This window comes from Cupressus sempervirens, chromosome 10 (assembly GCF_028749045.1).
Source record: "Cupressus sempervirens isolate cs-2001-9-10 chromosome 10, ASM2874904v1, whole genome shotgun sequence".
Taxonomy (NCBI): domain Eukaryota; kingdom Viridiplantae; phylum Streptophyta; class Pinopsida; order Cupressales; family Cupressaceae; genus Cupressus; species Cupressus sempervirens.
This window is the reverse complement of record NC_143127.1, coordinates 492938353-492965509: the sequence shown is the minus strand read 5'-3', so window position 1 is coordinate 492965509 and position 27157 is coordinate 492938353. Positions and strand designations below refer to the sequence as shown.

General features: G+C 33.9%; 1 protein-coding gene across 1 annotated transcript; it reads left to right on the top strand.

Moving 5' to 3' along the window:
• The first annotated feature begins 24234 nt into the window (after positions 1–24234).
• LOC149534822 (pectinesterase QRT1-like) lies at positions 24235–27071 on the top strand. The gene is made up of 5 exons (XM_089806075.1): positions 24235–24485; positions 25798–25987; positions 26070–26276; positions 26550–26785; positions 26882–27071. The coding sequence occupies exons 1-5, from the start codon at positions 24235–24237 to the stop codon at positions 27027–27029; spliced, it is 1032 nt and encodes a 343-aa protein (XP_089662201.1). The 3' UTR covers positions 27030–27071.
• Positions 27072–27157: the final 86 nt, after the last annotated feature.

Below are 27157 nucleotides of genomic sequence, written 5' to 3'. Positions count from 1 at the left end.
CCCCCCATTATCTATTTGAAGAACTTTGATGGCTTTTTCTGACTACTTTTCCACTTGAGCCTTGAAGCTGAGAAAATTTTCAAACACTTCACTCTTATGAGCCATGAAGAAAACCCAAGTAAAGTGAGAGTAGTCATCTATAAAGGTGAGTGCATAGTGAGACTTGCTAAATGATGGTACTTGAAATGGGTCCACCGCATCACTATGAACCAATTTATGAACACATTATGCTCTCCAAGACTTCCCTTTGTTGAACATTTTTCCAAGATGTTTCCCAAGTGAGCAACTTGAACAAACACCTTCTAAAAATTGGACTTGAGGTAGACCATTAACCATTTTTTTGCTGCTAAGCTACTAGAGATATTTGTAGATGAGATGTCCAAATCTCTGATGCCATAGTTTGATTTTTTCCTTTAATGTAATAACAAGGCTTGTGCATTTGATTTTGGCACAAAGGAAGAGAAAATGTAAAGCCTTGAATCATGATTGGCTTCACCTATTGCAATCATAGAGTCATCTTTGATGCTTTTCACTACCACTAAATCTAGAAGAAATTCAACTTTATTTCCACCTCCATAGTGAGTCATTTGGTAGAGTGAAATAAGATTGGAAGTAAGATTAGGAACATATAGAACATCCTTGAATGCTCCATTATTCATCTCAACTTCACCTTTGCCTTCAACTTCTACTTTAGTATCATCACCTACAAAGATGCGTGATATCTCTGAATGTGTCATGGAAGAAAAATTTCTCTTTGATGTACCCATATGATGTGTGGGACCTGAATCAATGATCCATTCTCCCAAACTAACAGTTTTGGTGAGTAAAGCATGCCCTTTGTCCTTATAATCTAAGGAAGAAGATCCTTTCTCCTTATAAGCATTAGGTAGAGGAACATTGTGTTTCTTCATGATGTTCTTCAACTCATCAATCTATTTATGATAAAATTGATGTTCATCATGACCCATCTTCTTACAATAGGCACACTTTTTCTTCTCTTGATTAGTGTCCCCCATTTGTTTGTATTAGGAGTAGACCTACCTTGTTGTTGATTTGATTTTGGTGTTGATTTTTCTATATCTTCTTGTTTGTTATTCTTCTACTTCTTTTTTTTTCCCTTTCCTTTATTTGAACTTTAACCAACTGAATTTTGAGAACCCTCATTATTAGCCACCAATGCCTTAGACTTTGAAGACTTGAGAATCCCCATTATTTGCAACTTAGTCTGTTCATCCTCTAATAGTTGAGGATAATCATCAAACATTATTTTATTATAGGAAGCTCCTAAGGTAGTCTTTGTGGTGTTGAAAGAAGAGACAAATGTGGAGTACTCAGATGGCAACTTATTATGAATGAGATAGATCAACCTGTCATCTTTAATAGGACTACCACAATCATCAAGTTTTGTTCTTAATTCATTCACCTTAATGATAAAATCTTGAATAGAATCAAAGGTCTTAGGATCTACAGAGACAAGCTCATCTTCAATTTTGTAAACATCCTCCTCAGTCACTTTACCATATAGGTTATTGAGGGCATCCCAAGTTTTCTCTGATGTATCATACTTCATGATCTGATAGAGGATCTTGTCTTCAACCCCTAACCTAATATCACTTAGGGCTTTCCTATTTGCCTTTACCCAAGCTTTGATATCACTTTGAGATACTTTATACCTATTGGTTTAGGAAATGAACCATCTACATATTGAGAAACTTCATCGTGCATCAATTCACACAATCTTTTAATAGACCATGTGGAATAGTTATGTGGTGTTAATTTTGGAATCTTAAGATTTACCATGATGTAAGAAATGAAAGATAACAACAAGAAAAGAGGAACACAACACCAAGAGACACCCCCCAAATGAAAGATTTTAACACTTTATACTTAATGCATTTACAATAGCCACTTGCCAATTTTGGCCTTAGTGGACTTCTAATTTTTCTATTTACAACCTCCTTTTGGAGTTCAAAACTAGAATTTTACAATGTATCTCAGATATACAACAATTCTGAAGTTTTATCAAAGCATTACAATGCAAAAAAGGACCTACTTCTAAAATTGGTAATTTTGTCCACACAAGCCTATAATATAATTGTAGATTTGGAAAATAGACAAAAAATAATTCACTTTCAAAAAAATGGAATCTAATTTGGAGTCCAAATGAGCCCATATGGAGCAATTGAAGTTGCAAAATGGAGGATAAGATAGGTACAGTGACCAAAAACTACAATTTCTAACAAATCCATGCACCAAAAGAAGAAAATAATAGACCACTAAAAAGTTTAGGAAATTCTATCCAAAATCAAAAAAGATTGCACCTGAGTTGGAGCTTGAATGACTGAGATATGGCCTCCCAAAGTAGCACTGTCAAATTAAAACTGAATCTAGAGAGTGGTCTAATCAGCAAACTATGAGGTTAAATTTGACATCCAAACAACTATCTTGGCAATGTAATTTGGCCTACTAGTGATGATCAAATGACTATCAAATTTAATCGTGTGACTGGATGATGTCAGCAAAAAAAGTCCCCTGGATGATGTGGCAGTACAGATTGTTGACTGGGCAACATACAGATGTATGGACTGTACATGTGGTAGTGCTTGCATGGATTTGACGTCTCACCTACATGTCTACTAACATGGACTATGGACTTGGCGATGAGTGGACAACTAAGCTGACAATAAATATGCCCTTTGACTGTGTGAGCTGGCACCGCTGATTGTCCCATCCTCGTGCCCCGTGGTTGGGATCGTTTCCTAGTGGAGAAAACCATGACACCAAAAAAATAATTTGATGCCAATGGTCGAGAGTAACAAATGGAGATGGGAGGAGCTAAGGTCATCGAAGGTCCTATTCGGTGGTGTAAAAGCTTTGGCCGATAGTGAGAATTGAATGGGCCAACGGGAGGGCATTGCTGCAGTGGTTCAAAAGTGCAAAATCTAGTGCTTGTGGAGGATTAATAATCCCACATTCATTGTGGGAAAGAGCAGCAAGTGTTTATAAATACAAAGCCATGGTGAGAAATATGAAGTTTAAGCTGTCGGGGCCTTTTGAGCCGCCGTAAATTTTTGACATGCCAATCGATGTGTGATGTCGATGGAATATTTAGTCACAGTTTGGTAAACCATTGGTTTGACTGTGGTTACTAGAATATAGAATATTCCTCCAAATATCCTACAGTGGTTGGGATTTGACCACTAGTTCCTACAAAAAAAATTTCTCTATAGGAAAAATATTATGAAAAATTGCAGGAAATTTCTGACAAAAATTATAGAGAAAATAAATACAGATCTAAATTTTTTTTCACATATCTAAAAAATGACCATACCAAATACTGTAAATCGGGCCTTCAAGTGCTAGTTTGCAAAATTTTTTTTCTCAAATTTGACTATGGCCTAGGATAGGAAAATTTATAGTCAAATTTTATCGAATCGACACTTTGGATGCAATGGTGAGGTTTTCTTTGGCTCTAGATGCTCCCAATAGCTATGGATACTTTGGATTTGAATCAAGGTGTCCTCAAAGAGGTGAAGCAAGAATGGTCTCCAATGGCTATGAAATGACACTTCTGAGGCTCTGATACCATATAAGAATTTGCCTTAGGTCAAAATCACCCAAGACCAAGAAGCTCAATAACTAGCACAAAATAGACCAATAGAGTATGATTAGAATAACAATATGAAATTCAATTGATGTACAAGTACACTAGGAGTGCCTAAATATAAAGGTCTCTAGAATGCTTCTAGAATTTCTAAGAGTTAGCAATATGATAAGCCTCACAACTAAGCACATGTCCACCAAGTGTAGATTATCCTCCATTAAGCACAGGAGTTATTGCGATGATCAGAGGATAAGTCTGCAAAGGTGTGTCACATAAAATTATGTTGTAGACATCATGTGCTTAATTAAGAGTGCAAACAACTATGTTTTCAACATGACAACTCAATTAATTATGCAAACTCTAGTGTTGTAGACACCATGTGCTAAAATAGAGTTGCTTACTCCCGTGTTGTTAACATGACAACTCATATGAGTATGCAAACTCCTAGGTGTCTAACCTAATAAATAATAAAATAATGCATTTATCCTAGTAAACTTAAGTAAAGTGTAAATAATAATTATTTACACTAACAAAGTTAAGGTTGACTTTAGAGGCCTTTATTAGAGTCCTAGGGTGTTCTTTTAGTGAAATTAAGTTACGTATATATTAGTACTATAAGTTAGGGCTCTAATTTTGACCTTATTAATGTAAAATTCACTTTTATGACCCTCTTAAAATTCTATTTACCGAGTGTTGCGAAAATTGGAGTCTCATTCAAAGAAGGAGTCATGAGTGGAGTAAATGTAGGAGTTTCGATGCCTATTAGAGTGGAATTTGAAATAAGAGTGGTTTTTCACCCACACTCTAGTTTTGGGGATCTTGTGGAATCAAGAGTTTGTCAAGCAAGGAGGGGATAACTCTTCTCAAGTTGTTCATTTTCCATAGCTTTGGATCGAGGTTGGTGGATTTTTCCATGGAAGAAATCTCATGTATATGGTTTTTTTCATTATGCGACTGTAGCAATGGGATCTATGTGAATGTTTATATGTATTGTAAAATCTATTCATGTTATGTGGTAATGGGTATGCTTGATTTTCTTTGCTCTTTTTCTATTTTGATTTTGGAGAGAATGATGTTCATGGGTGTGATAGGACATCATCTACCCTCATAGTGGCCTTTAAGTGAAGGGGTTAGTTGGACCTTTCCTTGAGTGTAGAGTCTCTTCCCTAGAGAGAAGAGGGACAAGTGTGAAAGTATGGGCTTCATGTTCCAATAAAATATTTTGCACTTTGGGGGAGATAAGGGGATAATTTATGTGAGATATGGTATTTTTTTGTATGCCTTGTGAATAATTTTTTTTCAATGTATTTGGCTTCTCCTTATAGTTTAGGCACACTTCCATCCATCTTATTGGTTGCTATGGCAACCTGTTGTGTAAGCTAAAAATGGGGGTTAAATGTTGTATCATGTAATTGTTGTATTGTGTGTTTGTGCTTGATTGTTAACCACTTGGTCTTGGTTCTCCAAGCTTAGTGGGTGGTCTCATAGATACCTAAGTTGGGAGCTGAGCTCTCCATAGTTCCATTTTTTGTTTCTATAGGTTTTAGGATGGATTTGTGTTGAAGAAAAAACTTGGAAGATTGCATACTATGTTGATGTTTTCTAGATGAAATATAATGTGTCCTTGTAAAGCTATTATATTTTTAAAGATAATATGTTAATCCTTATTGTTGTAATTGTGAATTGATGAGATGTTTTCAAAGGAAATTGTAATATTAGAAGTAAAATTTAATATTGTATATGCATTTTCTCGATGAATGATTTCCTGAAAAATTGACTTAAAAGTTATTAAAAGTTTCTTTTCTTATATTCAAATGATAATTGAAAATGTTTTAAATATTTACTTATGATCTAGAAATAATCTAAAAATGAATTAGTGTGAATTCTTTAATGTTTAATAAAATTTATAGTATGGATTGTGTGTGTCTTGTTCAAATTCTGGGCATGATAGATAGAAGCACCTATAGTGTACATCTCTTTTGTTTGGATCCTTTGGATCATTGGAACTAAAGCTAGTAGAAAACAAAGAAAATATTATTCTCCAAGTCCTTGCTCCTCTAGTTGAGATAGACATCTTGGAGTTGCTTAAAGGGGAATGACAAAACAAAAATAAAAGCACACAAATAAAAGCTTAGCATAGCTTTTAAATAGTTTTAGTTTTTAGTTTTTGTGTCATTTTCAATTTTAGTGGATTGATGTCATGTTTTATGTTTGAAGTGTTTGTGAGAAATCACTTCAGTAGTAGGGTGACAATGGACAAACTTAGTTAGGAAAACTGGTGACTAACGCACAAGCGACTCTCTAAGATCTTAGGACATTTTCTCCTAGACTAGGTAGGTTTCGTAGACAATTGGCTAATGAAGATATGTAATTGTTTTCATTTATGAAATCACATGATGTACATGCTTACATAAAACCTCAAAAATAAAGATACTTAGCTTTTGGTACTCAAAAATTGTCTAAGTATGAATTTGGTATACAATAGTGTATTGTTGTGTTTATAACTTATTAGTGATGCCATATTACGACTAGCAAAGTTAGATGGAGATAGTATACATGTTGATGATGACATGTATAACCTCAAAATTTATTATAGACTATACAAAAATGAGATATTCATGTTTTAGAAATGTAATAGCACAATGGAATTAAAGGAAAAGAATTATTTTATTTACAAAATAATTACTTGACCAATTAGGGCCGACATCCTAGATGTTTACTCTAAGTTGAAAAAATGTATTATGGTTATAGGTGACCTAGTAACAATTTTTGTAAAGGAATTTTATTTATGCAAATGACATCTTGCAATGAGAAGTGTAATTGTGGTGTAACTTTGTGATATGTTGTGATATGCAAACTTTTGTAAGAGCGATATATGTGAAATTGATTTTGTGATCCGAGATCGTGCTGAAGATTAGAGATCGGTCAAGAAAGAAGTTACAATACCTATATTCTAGAAGTCTAATTGCTTGTTTGGATAGTAAGCTCTTCTTGTAATTGGATGTGCATGTTTGGGTAGTGGGCTCATCTTGCATTTACTGTACTACAACTCTTAATCGTGTTGGCACAACTCCTAACAGGGTTGGAATCTCCTAATAGTGATTCAAAGTCTCCTAACAGGGATTCCCTATACTAAATTTTCTCATTGACTCCTAATAGGGTTCATCCTCTAACAAGGAACTTATATATTAGTATATTATCTAGTGGGTATCATCCCCACCAGGGTTTTCTCTTGGCCAGGGTTTCCCTAGTTAACAAAATGTGGTGTTATGAGTTATCTTTGTACATGGTTACTATTACTATTCAACATTACTTTATTACTTTGTTATGGATGGTTTAAAGTAAAAAATAATATCTAATTGGTGACTAAAGTTTGTAGATTATTGATTCACCCCCTCTCTCAGTAATTTCTATTTCTAACAATTGGTATCAGAGCCTAGTTTCTTTGAAGAGGCTTAACAACTTGAGTAAGATCCCTATGGATATGGAATAGTTGATGAAGAACCTTGAAGAGGAACTTGAACAAATTGATCTCCTTATTGAAGAAAGAGATAAGCTGAAGGATAGATATGAAGACTCCAAAGTATACATTGGACAATTGAAGGAAGAGATTGAGCATCTCAAACAAAAGCTTGAATGTACTGAATTTGAAACTAGTGATGATGATTATTCAAAACTAAAGAAAAAGTACAAGATCTTGAAGCATGAATTGAAGATTACGAATCTGAAGTTAACTTTGAGGAGTGATCTTAGAAAAATTGAAACTAATTTAAAGACTGAGAATGCAAATCTTAGAGCAAGCTTGGCAAAGAAGACATCTGAGCTTGAAACATTGAAAGAAGATCGTGAAGAACTTCATAAATACATTACTATTGTGAAAGGTGAGTTAACTCAATGCAATAAAAAACTTGAGAAGCTTTATTCTAGTAGAGAAAAGATTGATGATTCAATGTCAATATAGAGACCTACTTATGATAAGACTAGTCTTGGTTATCTATTTAACATGTTTACAAAGAAACTTGAGATTAGATCAGATCCAAAAGAAAAAGATAAATTTGATGATAAGATTGAATTTAATAAATCTTCTAATAAACCTAAAGAAGTTGGACAAGACAAGGAAGTTGAAATATTGGATGAACCAAAGCAAGTGGAATCTCCTAAGGAAACCAAGTATGAATTTAGAGGTAAGCGTTTTCAATGTAATGAAATAGGTCATATGAAAAGAGATTGTACAAATAAATCATTTTATCATGTTAAGGATTTTTATTTTCATAATTGTCATGGTATGGGTCATAAAGAAATTGATTGTAGGAAACCTAAATATGATAATGATAGAAGGAATAGTAGAATGTCTAGAAATACTAACCATGCAGATAGAAGAAGATCCAGTGAAAGGACATCAAAAGAAGGAAGACCTTATAAAGATAGAAGACATATAGTGTGTTCTAAGTGTAACAACTTTGGACATATTACTCAAAATTTTCATGCCCCTAATGATCAACATAATCCTAGAAGCAAAAAACTAGTATATCTATTATGCAACAACTTTGGACATACAACTACGTATTGCAAAATGGACAAAATCCTCAGAGATAGAAGGAATAATGGAGGAAACTTTGGAAATAGAAGGAATGATGGAAGAAACATTGGAAATGACATAAGGAACCATGAGAGGAGCTCTAAAACTAAGAAAGACAATGAGGAATAAAGAAATGTAGTCAGTGAACTTTGAGAAGAACTCAATGAGGCATTCATAAAAGGATTAGACATTTCAAAAGAAAAGCTAGAAGATGATGAGATAGGAAGATCAAAGTTAGTTATTGAGTTTGATTCAATTAAATTGAATTAAGTTTTTTTTACAACACCAGAATTTGAAAAATTCATCTAGAGATAGAACTAGAGGTAGTGAAGTTGGAAAAAGGTGTATCAAGATAAGTTTAGATGGTATCTAAGCTTGCTTGTAATTTGGAGCTTATCTAAACTAGTTAGAAAGGAATTAAGAGTTATTGTTATTATAAAGGAAGTTAATTCTATAGCAAAAGATGAAAACTATGTTCTTACTGAGAATTTTGTGGAGCAAGGTTTTGTGGAGCATTGTCATGATGGGAGAAAGCTATAATAAACCTCAGGTAGCATCTAAAGATTGGATAGAAGATCTTGAGTAGATATTTGATTTCAGAATGTAATTGATAGCTTTTTTGTGTTTTCAAAGTACACAATTAATGAAAGATCGATTTGAAGGAATAAATGGAGTATAGACTTTATTACCACTTCATTGTGATTACATCAGAAGCATAAAGCACTCAGAAGTGACTTGACAAGGTGATTTCGAAGCAAACCCTATTTTCGAAAAGAGGTATTTGATCATTTTTTTGCAGAATTTATTCAATAAAAGTTCATATTTGTTAGAATCATGCATATGTTAGTAGTTCACAATGTTGAGAATGAGGAGAGATCAATATTGAAGATTTTTTCCATAAAACCCATAGAAGGAAACCCTAATTTAATGTTATCCATTACTTCAAACAATGTAGTGTATTTGGAAGATATAGGAAGTTATCTTTCTAGTAAGTTTGAATCTATTGGGAGTGAGTATATGAACAAGGATATGGAATTAGTGTAATGCCCCGCTCGGGAACCCAAGAGAAATAAACCTAACATGTTACAATGTTTACTGAACTATTTTTTTTTTTTGAAGTTTAAACAACATCAAGATAACATTAATGCGGAAGCAATATGAACATACACATCAAATACACATATGCAAATATAGATACCGTTTCAATTCCTCAAGAGTTCCTTTACGTTGAGTCACATTTAATAATTTTTAAATTAATTAGTTTAAGTTCCAAGTACAATGTCTCATGATCATAAAGAAATACCAGATACATAATCGCATAAGCAATTGCATAAGTATAAACAATACAATGAAAGTATATCCAAATAATAACATCCACTGCACATGTCGCAGGGTATGTGAGAAAAGATACAATACATCAGAATACATGATAACATATATACATCATCTGAAAAGAAGTCTCTGAGATAAGAAATAAGAATGATAAAGGTACATCTTCTGCAACGAACATCCAATAGCTGGCAATGTGAGGGGAACCCAAATGGTAAGAAGGCACTACCTCCCGACCGCGTGGTTACCTAGCCAGGCTTCCACTCCCACCGTGCAGGGAAGATAATGAACGATCCACATATAGCTATCAAACATAAAATATTCCTAGGCAAGGTACCCCTAATAGCCAAAACTACCTCAAAGGTAACACATGCTACTCAAGAAGATGAAATAATCCAAAAGTAAGAACACTCAATCCAATACCGACACCACATAATCAAACATCATACATGAACCAAGTATAAACCAAATACCAAGATCACAAGATAAAGTCAACAAAAGACAATCACCTCAAGTTAAAAGCCACATGTCAAAAGTACAACATCCACGAATCACCAATCATCATCAATGAAAGTAAATAACCACAATAAACACAATCAATAATAAGTACACCACCAGAGGTACACAAATCTACAGAGGAGACTCAAACTACATACTAGGGAGTGTCATCACATGGCTGCTTGAGTTACCCTGGACTGATCTCTTAAGAGACCCCGGACCCTCAAGCGTTGAGTTACCCTGGACTGGTTACTCTGAACCTCGGACCCTCAACATCACACATATGGAAACTAGAAAGCCCTCTCAAGAAGACGAGGCACTCATCTCATTCCCATCCTTAGTCTATACAAGCACTCAAGGCATGGGTAGATCAAAAATCTCTAACTTATCTTTTTAGTGTTTTTTCCCCCCAAAAGTTTTAATTACTAGATTATCACTTATTACATAACTTGCATTAGGTTACCCTGGCACTGACCACTTTGGGTCTCGGACCCCTATGCAAGCCACTCCCAAGTCACGTACCTAGACAACCTCTCCTAAGCACATAAAAACATAGTTGTGTCCCATACCACAACACCCATAAAGATCAAACTCGGTTCCTTAACAGGCAACCTGATAACAAGATGGTTCTCACATCCAAGTGCACATAAATGCTCCACAAAGTAACCTCATAAATATAATCTCAATTTGAATTACAAAACACATCAGGACATCCAACCACATGAATGGTGTAAAAGAAATCTCAAACAAAACCTCTGGTGTACATCCTAGATTGGTCAACACCTAATCGACTCTGAAATCCAAAAGCGTAAATAATACAAGCAACATCATAGTTTCATAGTTTGGGTTTGATTTAAAACATGTTAAACGATAGAGTTTTCAGTTTTGTTTCAACGTATATTTCAAGTAAATAAGTCATAAAGGTATCTCTTACATATTAACCTATACTGAGTTCGAACTCCACCCTTAATGATTTTAAGTCAGTTTTCCTAAAACAATCCAAAAATAATCATTTATTTATTTAAGTTATAAAAGTAACAATTATTAATTTTAATAGAATTATTACAATTTTACTAAAATCAATATCCTTCATTACAACCACAACAATTAAATTTACAACTTCGTTAAAATAACCTTCGTAAATCTTAGCTAAATCCAATCTAATAAAGTTAATTAATAATCTTTTAAAACCATATTTCATTATTTAATAATTAATTTAGTTATTAATAATAATTAATAATAATTTAAATTATATTAAACTTCATTAAAATAAAATTTTAATAATTAATAATATAAATTTATTAATAAAATTATTAATAATATAAATTTAACTTCATTTAAAACTTTTTTAATAAATAAAAACTTTTTAAAAAAATGATATCAAATACATGTAAAAAAAAAAGGGCGCTTTGCTATAAGCAAGCGCAAGCCTTTACAGGCTTTACTGCCGTGTGGCAGGCCTGCTGACGCAGGGCCTGCGGCAGTTCGCCTGCGCAGTACCTGCATCAGCAGGACTGCTAACGGATTGTACGCTAGGGGGGAGTTGGGGGAGGTCGTGGCCCCCACTTCCCAATTCCATTTTTTTATTTATAAATTTTAATATGATAATATTTATAAAATGTTTTTCTCTTTTTTTTTTTAATATTAATTTATTTTATATTAATTCTATAATTAATAAAAATAGCCATCACAATTAATATTTAACAAATAAATCATTTTTATTTTACTTCAAGTTTTTTTTTTTTTTAAACAATTGCCATCTTATTCTGATAGGACAAATATGGGCAATGATCGAATTTTTCCATATTAGAATTTTCCTTTCTTTCAAACCCTACGTGATTTAAATTAATTTTTTCTACGATTTCTTCTGTATAAACAATGAGAAACTAATTTTAACCAATCAGATCTTGAAACAATCGAGATGATAAACATAATTTCAATCACCCAACAATCATGAAGCAAACAGATATTTCCAATTAAAATTGCATTCACGGGATTTCAAAACCCTACCTCGTACTGATGCTAAAACTCTAACAGCTAGATGAAAATTTCTACTGCAAGCAATGTCCTTCAAGCTACGAAAAATTCCTTCTTTTCCAAACCCTCTGAATTGCTCTCCAAACCTGTGTGTGCCCTTGACACTTGTGTGTGTCTTGAAAACCTGTGTCTGAAAACTTTTTCCCCAATAATGACCCGAAAACCCTCTAATAAAGAATCTAATTACCCTTTAGGGTTTCTGTCACCACCACTCTAAAATTATAATTATTTTATTTAATTAATTCATTCATGCACAATTAATTTTCTTTTTAAATTAAAATATTCTTTTATTATTCCTTCATGCACTTTAAGTGAATTGTTAAATTACTTTATTGAACTTTCCACTTTACTTCACTCTAAATTAATTTATTAACTTTAATCTCATGCGCAATAAAATATCTTAATCAAGTTCACATATTTTATCTTTTAAATTAATGTCTTATATTTTAAACTCATGCATAAATCATGTGAACTATAATCTTTATGATAATTAAATATCTTTTCACTTTTAATTTCATTTTTTTAGAAACTTAATTGATAAAATATTTATTAACTTAAATAACAATAATATTTAGCATTTATTTAAAAATTCACTCTAAATATATTATTATTAAATTAAATAAATATAATCACGTTCTAAATTTAAACTTTATTTAACTTTTTAATATATTTAGAACGTTTAATTTGATAAATATTTATTAACTTAAATAACAATAATATTTAGCATTTATTTAAAAATGAACTCTAAATATATTATTATTAAATTAAATAAATATTATCATGTTCTAAATTTAATCTTAAAACTTTTATCTTCAATTTAATTCTTTATATTTAATTAATTTCTCAATTAATTAAATATAATTAAATATTCATAATATCATAATAATTTTTCATTAAATTAAATCATTAATTTAATCTTTTAATTAGACTTAATTTAATAGAAAATACATCAAAGACTCACAAAACAACATACGCAAAAAATACTCACGGGTTTAAAAAGGGTAGACAGTCTGTTACGAGTCCTCCTTGCAGGACAAGTATTATAGGCTATGGCTAGGATTGGACCTGATCATTATCTTCCCATTCTCACCATTTGAGTATATGTAATAGGGCACACTCATCCTGGCAATTCAGGGAAGTCGATGCCCGGTACCTACATCCTGCAATAAAGACGAGCATGTACATGTATATAATATATCTAAACTAAACAAGCAATGGCAGGGAGTGGTGCATCGTGTAGATCCCGACTAGCAGGTGACTACGACTCCCTCCCTTAACCAATCAAACACTTCAGACAGAAAGATAAAATAAACACGCGCACCATACACATGCAAGTATGGGGTAAGTATCGTAGAAATCACAAGTTTAATATCAAATGCGTACATATAATAATGCATCTCTATCAATACAACATAATCATCATTAAAGACATCACGCTAACATTGTTACAAAAGAAACCACATTTACTAATTAGGAATCATTAAGACATCATTAACGTCATGTGAAATGAAATCAACAAGTATATATGTAATCCAAAACATGAAATAATATCATAATATTGTAAATCCAATATCTCTAAACTAATCAATGCATAAAATCAACCTAAAAGAATTTGACAATGATAACAGAAATGCGAACTAGGGGCAGGCACTACAATTAGTCTTTAATCATGATATGACTATGAAACTTGAATTTGAGCACTTGAAGGAACTAGACCTATTCAAATATCATTTCTACCAAGAATTGGACACAGACCATACTAAGTAGAATACATGATGGAAAACTATGGATGGAAGATGCTGCAATAGCAGAGCAGAAAATATGATAAGTAATGTTTTACGTTTTGTGTGTGTTTTAAATTTAAATGTTTTCAATAATGTCCTACATGTGGTGGCATACCTAGAGTAGCAATTCGATGAGCTCTCCAGATATAGCCACCTAGGACCAGGTGTGTGGATTTTAAAATTAGAATAGTTGTTTTAATTCGTAGTTGTGCTAAATAATTAAAGAGAATTCCATCAAATATTGATGACAGATAATAGGCAGTTACAAGAATACCCATGATTGATGCATGGTATTGATGGTAAAGCATCTTTCAGATTCCTATTCTTAGCAGTTACAAGAATACCCATGATTGCTGCATGGTATTGATGGTAAAGCATCTTTCAGATTCTTAGATTCTTAGCAGTTACAAGAATACCCATGATTGCTGCATCGTATTGATGGTAAAGCATCTTTCAGATTCCTATTCTTAGCAATTACAAGATTATCCATGATTGTTGCATGGTATTGATGGTAAAACATCTTTCAGATCCCTATTTTTAGATGGAAAAGGAAACGTTTTTATTACTACTGGACAGCAAGGCCAGTCAGACTTTGGTTATTAAAAAGCCAATCTTTTATGTAAAAAAGGATTCGAACTTGGGGAGGAATGGAAAGTTTTATGTCTCCTTTGGTCTCCTGTGTTTTTTTTTCCAAGATTATGGTTCTACTGTTATGCTTCATATATTTCTCATGGCAATTAGTTTAGGGAATAACAATTGCAGAAAAATGTACTCTGATGCAGGGTCTATATCTCGGGTTTGAACCGTTGGATTTTTCTCAAATTTTTATATGTTGTTTGAAACCTAGTGACGCCAAATATCAATGGTTGGATTGAGTAAATTTTATTTGGTTCGAAAGTTATTCATGTCTGAGTGCGGGTCTATCCGAAGGCAGCAAGAAGATATTTTGGGGGATTTATTTTCAGAAAAAAATGTACTCTGATGCAGGGTCAATATTTTAGGTTTGAACTGTTGGATTTCTCTCAAATTTTTATATGTTGTTTGAAACCTAGTTACGCCAAATATCAACGGTTGGAATGAGTAAATCTTTTTTGGTTCGAAAGTTATTCATGTCTGAGTATGGGTCTATTCAAAGGCAAAAAGAAGATATTTTGGGGGAGTTTATTTTCAAAGTTTTGTTTATTGAATCTGATTTTAGTGTGTGTTCCTGAAGGTTGTAGATGCCCCTTGAAGCAACTCAGTTGAGTGACTGATTCCTCCTAAGTTTTCCAAGGTGTGGCTCTGCATCATTTTTGCTATCAGAGCTTGAGAGTTGCAGGTTGTGAAGTTATATGTTGAACGCCCCTGATCAAGATTCTTCAATAGGGTCAAACAAGATGGTGACCAATGCAGAGTTAGCAAAGAAAGTCGAGGAGCAAGAAGAACTTCTCCAGAAAGAGAATAGAGAGTTGAAGGGGATAGTGGCAGAATTAGCCAGTAAGTTGGAATATATGCAGAATGTAGTTGAGAAGAAAGAAATGAAAGAAGAAATGGAAGACGTACCCGACAGTGAAGAAGGTAAAATATCTGAGAACGAGAAGCCATTTTTTAAAGCTTTAAAAGCTTTGGGAGGAAAATCTGTTGAGTTACCGATGTTTACAGGAAAGATGGATGCTGAATTAGTATTAGAATGGATTGAAGCTCTAGAGAATCATTTTCAATGTGAGAAAGTTTTAGAATCACAGCAAGTTAAATTAGCTAAATCTAGAATGAAGGGAGCAGCCCTTACATGGTGGAATTTTGTGCAAGAAGAAAGGGTAAAAGAGGATAAAAGGAAGATTTCTTCATGGAAGAAGATGGTGTCAATGATAAGAGAGACGTATCTCCCTGAAGACTATGAGGTACAGTTGCATCAGAAGAGGCAGAATCTCAGACAAAGGGATATGGATGTCTGTACTTATACAGAAGAATTTCAGAAGTTAAGTCTAAGGTCAAAATTTTTAGAACCTGAGAGTATCAAGGTAGCAAGATACCTAAATGGTTTGAGGATGAACATACAAGAAGAGTTGCAGTTGTTGAGTCCTAACACCGTAGCTAAGTGCTATCAGCTAGCTTTGAAGGTGGAAGAGAAAATCAAAAGGAGACAAGAAAATAACAACAGAGGTAGAGGAAGGCAGCCATTCAAAGGAAGAGGTACATTTACAGGAAGAAGTCCAAAATTTCAACCACAAACAGAGCTGCATAATGAAGTTAACAAGTTTGATAATTTCAGAGGAAGTTTCAGAGGTAGAAGGCCAAATTTCAGAGAAAGATCACCAGGAAGGACGAATGGACCAATAAGATGCTACAAATGTAATCAGGAAGGTCATATGGCACACAAATGTCCAACAAAAGCAAGCTCTAGTACTCATGGCAAAAAGAGAATACACCTGGCACAAGAAGTGAATTTACAAGAAGATTCAGAAAGTTATGGTTATCCAGAAAAGGGGGAAGCACTTATGATGAGAAGAACACTATTGAAAATGCCTATCAAAGAAGAACCACCACAAAGGAAGTCCATTTTCAGAACTACCTGTAAATCTAGAGGAAAAGTTTGTAAGGTACTGGTAGACTCCGGTTCTACAGAAAATTTTGTGTCTCTTGAAATGGTGGAAAAGTTAAAGCTACCAAGAATACAACACCTGTATCCTTACAAAGTATCTTGGTTAAATAAAGGACAACAGACTATAGTAGAAGAGCAAGCTTGGGTGGAATTTCAGATTGGAGCCTATAAAGATAGATTATTGTTTGATATTGTTAATATGGATGCATGCCATTTACTTTTTGGCAGACCATGGCAATATGATCTCAAGGCACATCACGATGGAGTGAAGAATACGTATACCATTACAAAAAATGGAAAGGTCATTGAATTGATACCTTTAGTTGAGCCAAGTCAAGAAGAATCAAAAGCCACAGAAGCCAAAGTTATGGTGATGAGTAAGAAAGAATTTCTAAAAGAGGTGAAAGGAAAGAAGTGTCCACTCTTTGCACTGGTTCCTGTACTCAAAAATAAATTACAGAATGATGCTGAAAATCAGACTGAGGAAGAAAATTCAAAGATGGAGTCTTCAAACTTGAAGGTGGAAGTGACAGAAAAGAAGAAGGAAAATGTGCCTGAAGAAGTGGAACCAATTCTGGACAAGTACAAAGAAATTATAGCTGATGGAATACCAAGAAGTCTCCCACCAGTGCGAGAAATCAATCATTGTATTGATCTCATACCAGGATCAACATTACCCAACAAGGCGGCATATAAGCTAACACCACAACAAAATGAAGAAATGGCAAGACAAATTGAAGATTTTGTTGAAGCTATTAAAGAGGTCCAAGATCAAGTCAAGTTGCAGCTACAGAATTCAAATCAGAAGTACAAAGAAGTTGCTGATCAGAAAAGAAGAGAAGTACAATTCGAAGTTGGTGATTTAGTATGGGCATATTTGAAGAAAGAAAGGTTACCCCAAACGAAGAATACAAAGTTACTACCTAAGAAGGTTGGTCCTTGTCAAATTCTGGAAAAATATGGACATAATGCATACAAAATTCAGTTACCTATAGACATTGGTATTTTACCCATATTCAATGTTTGTGATCTCACACGATACAAAGGTTCTGAAACACAAGCCGTACATGAAGATTCAATAACAAAAGATTTGCAACAAGTACCTAAACCAACACCACCTCAATTGGAGAAAATCCTAGATACAAAAATAAAGAAGACTCGCAGACGACAATACAATCAGTATTTAGTCAAATGGAAGAACAAACCAGTGACAAAGGCTATCTGGATGGATGAGAAACAAATCAACAAGTATGGTTCATCCGTTCAAGATCTCATCTCAAGTGGACTTGAGATTCTTTCTACAGGGGAGTATGCTGCAGTAGCAGAGCGAAAAATATGATAAGTAATGTTTTACGTTTTGTGTGTGTTTTAAATTTAAATATTTTCAATAATGTCCTACATGTGGTGGCATACCTAGAGTAGCAATTCGATGAGCTCTCCAGATATAGCCACCTAGGACCAGGTGTGTGGATTTTAAAATTAGAATAGTTGTTTTAATTCGTAGTTGTACTAAATAATTAAAGAGAATTCCATCAAATACTGATGACAAATAATAGGCAGTTACAAGAATACCCATGATTGTTGCATGGTATTGATGGTAAAGCATCTTTCAGATTCCTATTCTTAGCAGTTACAAGAATACCCATGATTGCTGCATGGTATTGATGGTAAAGCATCTTTCAGATTCCTATTCTTAGCAGTTACAAGAATACCCATGATTGTTGCATGGTATTGATGGTAAAGCATCTTTTAGATTCCTATTCTTAGCAGTTACAAGAATATCCATGATTGTTGCATGGTATTGATGGTAAAAAGTCTTTTAGATTCCTATTCTTAGATGGAAAAGAAAACGTTTTTATTACTACTGGACAGCAAGGCCAGTCAGACTTTGATTACTAAAAAGCCAATCTTTTATGTAAAAAAGGATTCGAACTTGGGGAGGAATGGGAAGTTTTATGTCTCCTTTGGTCTCCTGTGTTCTTTTTCCAAGATTATGGTTCTACTGTTATGCTTCATATATTTCTCATGGCAATCAGTTTAGGGAATAACAATTGCAAAAAAATGTATTCTGATGCGGGGTCAATATCTTCGGTTTGAACCGGTGGATTTCTCTCAAATTTTTATATGTTGTTTGAAGCCTAGTTACGCCAAATATCAATGGTTGGATTGAGTAAATATTTTTTGGTTTGAAAGTTATTCATGTCTGAGTGCGGGTCTATCTGAAGGAAGCAAAAAGATATTTTGGGGGATTTATTTTCAGAAAAAATGTACTCTGATGCGGGGTCAATATCTCGGGTTTGAAGTGTTGGATTTCTCTCAAATTTTTATATGTTGTTTGAAACCTAGTTATGCCAAATATCAATGGTTGGATTGAGTAAATATTTTCTAGTTCGAAAGTTATTCATGTCTGAGTGCGGGTCTATCCGAAGGTAGCAAGAAGATATTTTGGGGGAGTTTATTTTCAAAGTTTTGTTTATTGAATTTGATTTTAGTGTGTGTTCCTGAAGGTTGTAGATGCCCCTTGAAGCAACTCAGTTGAGTGATTGATTCCTCCTGAGTTTTCCAAGGTGTGGCTCTACATCAGAAGATAGTGTAGTTGATATTTCAACCAACCTTATTCATGAGTCAACTAGTTTTTGTAAACAAGGAAATGTACCTATAGGTGAGAAATTGGTTAATAAGAAATTTGAGAGCTACACCAAAGTAGTCTATAATGGAAAGGCCATTATGATCAGCACCATTAAAAAAAATGATGTAAGATTTCTGAGTAGAATCATTTCCTACTCTATATGTGCAAGTTCAAAGATTGACGAATAGTCAGCCAAATTCATCTATGCAATCTACAAGATATGTGTTGAGAAAGAACAAGTTAGTGAAATTCTAAGAATGCAACTTCTTGAGAACCTAGAGAAAATTAAAAGGACTAAGAATGGTGTGTATTGATTTCAGTCACTGATCAATCATTTATTTTTCCATGTGCTTAAGAGATTTCCATATTTTTTAGTCACAAAGATTATGAGTAGTGAGAGGTGTATAATGGAGAAAATCACATATGTATGTAGAAGACATCTAATATAAAATATTAGCTAATGGAAACTTGATAATGAAAACATTTTAGAATAAAATGAGGCAAAGATTTAGAATTGCACCTATAGTTGTAGACAGATTTAAAGAAGACATTTTTGTTATGGTTGATACAAATTTTACTTATATTCAAGCAATAGAATCTCAGGAAACATTTCTTGACCCCTTAGGTTATGAATTGAGTGATGAAACAATAGTTGGATACATTGATTTATTATTGAAATCAAAGAAGGACCAAGCTGAATATAGATTTGAAACTTATGATGAGATTACCCAATCAACTCATTAGGCATCTTTGGAGAAAGCATCTCACAAGAAGATAGAAACTATAATGAAGAAATCCTTATCAGAGGCCAGTATGAATGAGAGTGAGTCACAAGTAGTTAGACAAACTATAAAGCAAGGTATACTGAATGTTCAACCTTTGTCAGTGTTTATTATAGAGACATCTTTGGAATAGAGCATTCCTTATGCAACAATATCAGATGTTCAAACAAGTGAGCCGAAGAGAAAATCTGAGAGATTAGTGGAAACTATGACCACAAAGACTAAAAGGGTCAAACAACAAGCCACTAGAATAGGAAAGAAGCAAAAGACATTTTTGACAATTGTTGAGTCTAGTGAAGAACAAGAACAAGAACAAGAAGTTAAACATACATAAAAGGTAACTACTTCTAAGTAGTTAGCAGGAAAAGCTTGGCAACCCTAGAAGTTGAAGATAGGGAAGATGAATTCAGCTATTGCTAGTGAAGGCAACTTTGTTAAGATGAACAAATTTAATGATTTGTATAATAATTTTGAGAAATATCAGATTGATATCTCTACTATGAGATACATAATATTCAAAAATTTGAAACTTAAAGATATTGAAGGCACAGTAAACCAAAAGGTCTATAATAGACTCATTGAAAAGAAGACACCAACTTGAGAAGAGGACATAGAACTTTAGAAGTTTATGTTAAGAACAATATGCAAGACTGATGAGGAAGAAGTCAAGAGATTATTGAACAATCTTGCACCTTACTTGAGAAACAAGGTGAGACCATTTCTATTTATGGTCAGTGAGAAGGATAAGATAAGAAGTGAAATAGCGACAGCCATAAGTTAGATGTTGACAGAGTCTAAGGCGACATCTTCACCAACACCTAGAACCTTAGAAGTATTAATGAGTGGTGACACAATGTAGATAGATCAGATCAATGTTACCATTAACATTGATGATATTAACCCATTCGAAGGTTCCAAATAGAATGAACCTCACACCAAGGATATTGAAGAACAATTGAAGCAAATTAAAGAGGAAAATAGGTTATTAAGGGAAGAGAAAAGGAAAATAGAAGAGACCAAGTAGAAATTACATAAAGATGAGATGAAAAGAAAAGAAGAGGAAGAAAATAAAAGATTAGTTGAAGAAGAAATGAAAAAGAAAATAGAGAAAGGTAAGAAGAAAAGATTAGAAGAGGAAGAGAAGAGAGAAAAAGAAAGAAAGGAAAGAGAAAAGAAAGAGGAAGAAGAAAGAAGGAAGAAGAGTCAAAGAGGCAACTAAAAAGAACCAAAGGGAAGATGACACTAAACCTTCTAGTTCATCTACTCTACTTTTGCTTGCTAGCCTTTAGTTCATCTACTCTACAACTGATGATGATCAAACTAACTTGATCTTGTCCTTGTCAAAAATTATTGAGAAGAATAGGACAATGAAAATCCTACAAAGAACCTTGATGGAGGTTACTGATAGATTATATAGTACTCTGGTAGTACAACATATAGAGGTAGATCCTGAACAGAGGGCACATGCAGTGCTAAAATCTTTTGGTGAAGAATTTTCAAATTTGTTGAATGTTGTAGAAACAAACGCACAAATCTCACATGATGCTAACTTGTTTAGCACCATTTGTCAAAATATCAAGAACGATTTGATAAGTCTTGATACTTGTATCAAGGAATTTTAGAAGTGTCAATAGGATGGCAAGATATTGTACATCAAGTGTACTCTATCTCACAAGCTGACTAAGGATATTGACAGTCAGATTGGAGGAAAAATGAATGAGCTAGAGGCTCTATCTAGCCAGATACAACATCCTGCTAGTAAAATTGATGATTTTGAAGGACAAGTGGCCAATATTCATAATGATATCAGGAAACTGGAACTTCAGAAGGAACAAAATTTGAAGAGTATAAGATTTCAAAGAGTCTATTGCTCTGAAAATATCTATTATTGAGAAATAGTTGGAGGAATGTGTCAAGGCTAAGGACACTTATTCTAAATTTTTATACTCTAACCTTAATGTAGTTGAGATTGCATCATATGCCTTATGTGCAATTCTCATCTCTATTGAATCAACCAAGGATATATGGACAAAAGGTATGAATAATCTTAAGGTAAGTTTTGATGATTGCATGAAGATACTATCAGCTTAAGGCAGAAGAACAACATTTTTAGACATATTTGGAAATTGTAACCTTTGTCATTGATGTCAAAGGGAGAGAAGTACATAAGAAAATTGTAAATCAGGTAAAGAGGAGAAAATGATATTATAGAGTATGAAATCATATTGTAAGGGGGAGCATATGTAAGATAGAAAAATTGTAATAGATGTAATGTTAATGTGTTATTTTAAGTTTTTGATACTTAGACAAATTTTCCTAATTTTTTGCCATCAATGCCAAAGGGGGAGATTGTTGACAATTGGCTAATGAAGATATGTAATTGTTTTCATTTATGTAAACACATGATGTACATGCTTATAGGAAACCTCAGAAATAAAGATACTTAGCTTTTGGTACTCAGAAATTGTCTAAGTATGAATTTGGTATACAATAATGGATTGTTTTTTTTGTAACTTGTTAGTAACATCATACTATGACTAGTGAAGTTAGATCAAGATAGTATACATGTTGATGATGATGTGTACAACCTTGAAAGTTAGTACAGATTGTACAAAAAAGAGATATTCATGTTTTAGCAATGTAACACGACAATAAAATTAAAGGAAAGGAATTATTTTGTTTACAAAATAATTACTTGACCAATTAGGGCAGACATCCTAGATGTTTACTCTAAGTTGGAAAGGTGTATTATGGTCTTAGTGGACCTAGAAATAATTTGTGTAAAGACATGGTATTTATGTAAAGGACATCTTGCGATGAGAAGTGTAATTGTGGTGTAACTTTGTGATATGTTGTGATATGCAAACTTTTGTAAGAGCAATATATGTGAAGTTGATTTTGTGATTTGAGATCATGTTGAAGATCAGAGATTAGTTGAGAAATAAGTTACAATACCCATATTCCAAAAGTCTGATTACTTGTTTGGGTAGTGAACTCTTCTTATAACTAGAAGTGCATGTTTGGGTAGTGGGCTCATCTTGCATTTATTGTACTACAACTCTTAACAGGGTTGGCACAACTCCTAATAGGGATTCAAAGTCTCCTAACAGGGACTCTCTATACTAAATTTTCTCATTGACTCCTAATAGGGTCCATCCTCTAACAAGGAACTTATATATCAATATATTATCTAGTGGGTATCATCCCCACCAGGGTTTCCCTAGTTAGCAAAATATGGTGTTATGAGTTATCTTTGTGCATGGTTACTATTACTGTTCAACATTACATTATTACTTTGTTATGTATGGTTTAAAGTAACAAATAATATCCACTTGGCAACTAAAGTTTGTAGATTACTAATTCAGCCCCCGCCCCCTAGCCCCCCCCCCCCTCTATAATTCCTATTTCTAATAGGTTTCCCCTAGAGTATGACTAGTTTTCCACTTAAGTACAAGAAGTGTCTCAAAGATGACTAAGAGCTATACACAAGAGAGAACAACAAACTAAAGCAAGAAATTGTAGAAAGTAAAGCATTCAAATAAGGAAAATAAAAGAAAAGAACAGTTGTACAAAAGAAAGGAGGTGAATTGCTCGATGGAACATTTTTGAACAAGAGGAACATGTTTACCAAAATTTTACCTTATTGATAAAGATTTTATTTGTTCTACCATGATGCCTATTTGCTAGATTTTCACCAAGGCACCTTTTTTTTCTTTTCAATTTTTTTGTTCTCTTTTCATTTTTTCTTTTATTTTTCATATTTTTGTATTTATTTTTCAATTTTTTTGGTATTATCAAGGTGCCTTTTGCAATATTTCACCAAGATAATTTTTTGAAAATTGGTCAACTCTACAGTTTGTATGGAGGATAAATGCGTCCATGTTTCATTAGTAATGATTCACACGAATCTATCTCTCATGACAAATAAATGGAACACTTAATACTCATTTGATCTAAGTGATGCTTCACTTTCTCAAAGGCACTTACCATAACAATAGTAGAGCACATTCCTCTGCTTCAAATATTTTCCTTTCTTAAATTCAAATGGCTGAGCCTATAGAGATAGATCCGGCTGTCATGGGGAAGCTTGTAAATCACTTTGCTTGTTCTACGGCCACACAATCTTGAAACGAGTCTGGTTTTGAAATGAAATGGCAGTTTTTGCACTTTGAACAGAGCTGAGGAACTCCAATGACGTGGCAACAATGGGCAGTGTTCCGATAATTCAGTAATGAGCCATGGCGTGCATTCCCTTTCCTTCACGGGAAGTGCAACTTCTCCATATCTCATCTTCCTCGTGCTCTGCCCCCCACATCTCTCTCGCCATCTTCATTATTCCCTCACCTTTACTCCACTCCTCCTCCATTTAATTACCCACAAACAGGGGACTTCATTTCTTGAGCCACAGACAATGGGCATTTCTGTGTTCATCCTCTTCCTCATCATCCAAACATACCCAGTTTCAGCTGCAACAAATTACATGATCTCATGGGATGATGTGAATGCAGGAGACTACTTATCCAACTATGACCCGGCTGCCCGCTTCATAGTCGTGGCTAAGGACGGCAGCGGCCATTGCAGAAAAGTTCAGCAAGCTGTGGATTCCATTGCAGACGGGAATCGCCGGCGGGTGAAGATCCTCATACGGGCTGGAATATACAGGTGCGTGGGGAATCTCAGTGTAACTCTTAAATATAATATTAATCTCTTATAGAAAAATAAGTTCCTTTTATGTTTGTTAATCTAAAAAAATATTTCTTTTTAAAAAATTTGCTCATTCTGTTTTTGTTAAACCAAAAAAAATTGATCTTTTGTTGGAAAATAAGCTAATTCTGTGTTTGTTAAACAAAAGAATTTGATCTTTTATAAGAAAATAAGTTCATTCTGTAAATATAAGTTTATTTTTGAATTCTATTGTGTGTGTTTTTAGTATAATGTTTCTGATTGTACTCCCTGATCCATTATCACGAAGAGAGTGTGATCCCAAACATTGATGCTAAAAACACACAGAGTCATCAAGGAGGGAGATTGTGATCAGAAACATTGGTGCTAAAAATACACACAATTCAATACAGAAACAAACTTATTTTTACTAATGGATTGTAAATATCTGCTAATATTAAACTCACTCTATGTTTATTAAACAAAAAGTCGATCTTTTATTGAAAAATAAGCCCTCTGTGTTTGTTAAACAAAACAATTGATCTTTTACCAAAAAATGAACTTTTATAGTAATAAAATTGTTTATTAACCAAAAAATTGTGTTTTTATAATAAGATAAGCTCACTTTGCGTTGTTAAATCTAAAAAGAAAAGATCTCTGATAGAAAAATAAGCTCATTCTATATTTGAGATATCAAATTTTGATGCTAAAAACACACACAATCAAATTCAGAAATCTCTGTTAACAGTCATTCTATATTTGTCAAACAAAAACTTGATCTTTTATTAAAAAATGTAAGTTATTAAACCAAAAAAAGGTATTTTATAGAAAAATATGTGTTGAACAAATAAATTAAACTTTCTTGTAAGAAAAGTCAACTTTGTGTTTGTCAAACCAAAATTGAACTTTGATAAAAAAGATAAAACTCCATCTGTAATTGTTAAACAACAAAAAATGAATATAATTTTTGCTTCTGGATTTGATTGTGTCAATTTTTTTTTAGCATCAACGTTTCGGATCACACTCTGTGATCCACTTTTTCATTCTTGCATTCTCTCATCCTGATGATGGATCACAGAATGTGATCCGAAACGTTGATGCTAAAAAAACTGACACAATCAAATCCAAAAGCAAAAATTATATTCTAATGGATTGTGGAAATCTAATAAGATTGAACAAAAAAATGAACTTACATAGAAGAATAAGCCCACTCTCTGTATTATTAAACTTTTAAAAATTGATTTTTAGTACAAGATTAGGGTTTTACTGACAAATTGGGTCTGGTTTGGATGGATGAATGGTTGATGTGCAGGGAAAAGGTGAGGATTCCGGCGACAAAACCGTTCATTTCCTTGATCGGCGAAGGGAGCGGAAAAACAATTCTGTCATGGAACGACAGCGCGTCAAATAGAGGCGCTGATGGGCGGTCTCTGGGCACATCCGGCTCCGCTTCTACTACCGTCGAATCTGATTATTTCTGCGCAAAGGGCATCAGTTTTGAGGTACTTATTTTTGTTGTTAAATTGGCAATAGAAGAAGAAGAAGAAAAGAGGGCGTGTTATAACGTTTGATGAAGCAGAGCAGAACAGGGCTCCATCGGCGGCGCCAGGGGCGCAGGGAATGCAAGCAGTTGCTCTGCGCGTGGCGGGAGACAGAGCTTTCTTCATGGAGTGCCGGATGGTGGGAAATCAAGACACCCTCTTCGATGACAAGGGGAGGCATTTCTTCTGGAAGTGCTCCATCCAGGGCTCCATTGATTTCATCTTTGGGAATGCCAGATCTCTCTACCAGGTCAGCTCTTTTGATACTAAGTAGGAGATATTTCTACAGTAAATCAAATTGTGATATTTTCCGGCGGTTCACTTCTGTGAACATCATTTAGATCTAATGCGTGCTAAGTGTTCGATTTATTCTCATTTGAATCATGAAACATAGATCAATGAATTCGACTAAAAACAACACAGTCAATTACAACTTCAAGATCAAAATCAAGATTGAATTTTTAAAGTGTTTGCTCTGTTTTGACAGTAATAGATTATTGTATAAGGTTGAATGTAATGGCAGAATTGCTTGCTGAGTGCGAATACGGAGAGCTATGGAGCAATTGCAGCATCGCAGAGGAGGTCGGAGGAGGAGAGAACGGGATTCTCGTTTGTGAGATGCAGAGTGAAGGGGTCGGGAACCGTGTATCTGGGACGAGCGTGGGGGAGGTATGCTACCATTGTTTATTCCCTCTGCCATTTCGACCGCATTATTAATCCGCAAGGGTGGTATGACTGGGGTGACGCCTCCAGGAGGAGGTAATTACTTATTATCTTTTGTTATTTGTTATTTGTTCTATACACAATAGCACCCAATTGAATGGCGAGAAGATGTTGGTTTGATTTGGGATGCAGGACAGTTTTATTTGGGGAGTACAAATGCAGTGGAGCGGGTGCAGATAGGAGAGGGAGAGTGCCATGGGTAACCTCCCTTTCATTCAAAGAGGTCAAACCATATCTTGGTCGCCAATTTATCGATGGTCAAGATTGGCTTGAGCTTTAGCATCCATATTTTGGCCGTCATTTTCTCCATGGTCAAGATTGACTTCAGCTTTAACATTCACATCTTGGTCTCCATATTCTCGATGGTCAAGATTGGCTTGAGCTTTAGCATCTACATCTTGGTCTCCA

What these genes read in the sequence shown, in the direction of transcription:
- LOC149534822 (XM_089806075.1), top strand. Translation starts at nt 24,235, where the DNA reads ATGGGCATTTCTGTGTTCATCCTCTTCCTCATCATCCAAACATACCCA. An exon ending in CAAAGGGCATCAGTTTTGAG is followed by an intron (nt 25,988 to 26,069) that starts GTACTTATTTTT and finishes GAAGCAGAGCAG; the next exon opens with AACAGGGCTCCATCGGCGGC. An exon ending in GGTGACGCCTCCAGGAGGAG is followed by an intron (nt 26,786 to 26,881) that starts GTAATTACTTAT and finishes TTTGGGATGCAG; the next exon opens with GACAGTTTTATTTGGGGAGT.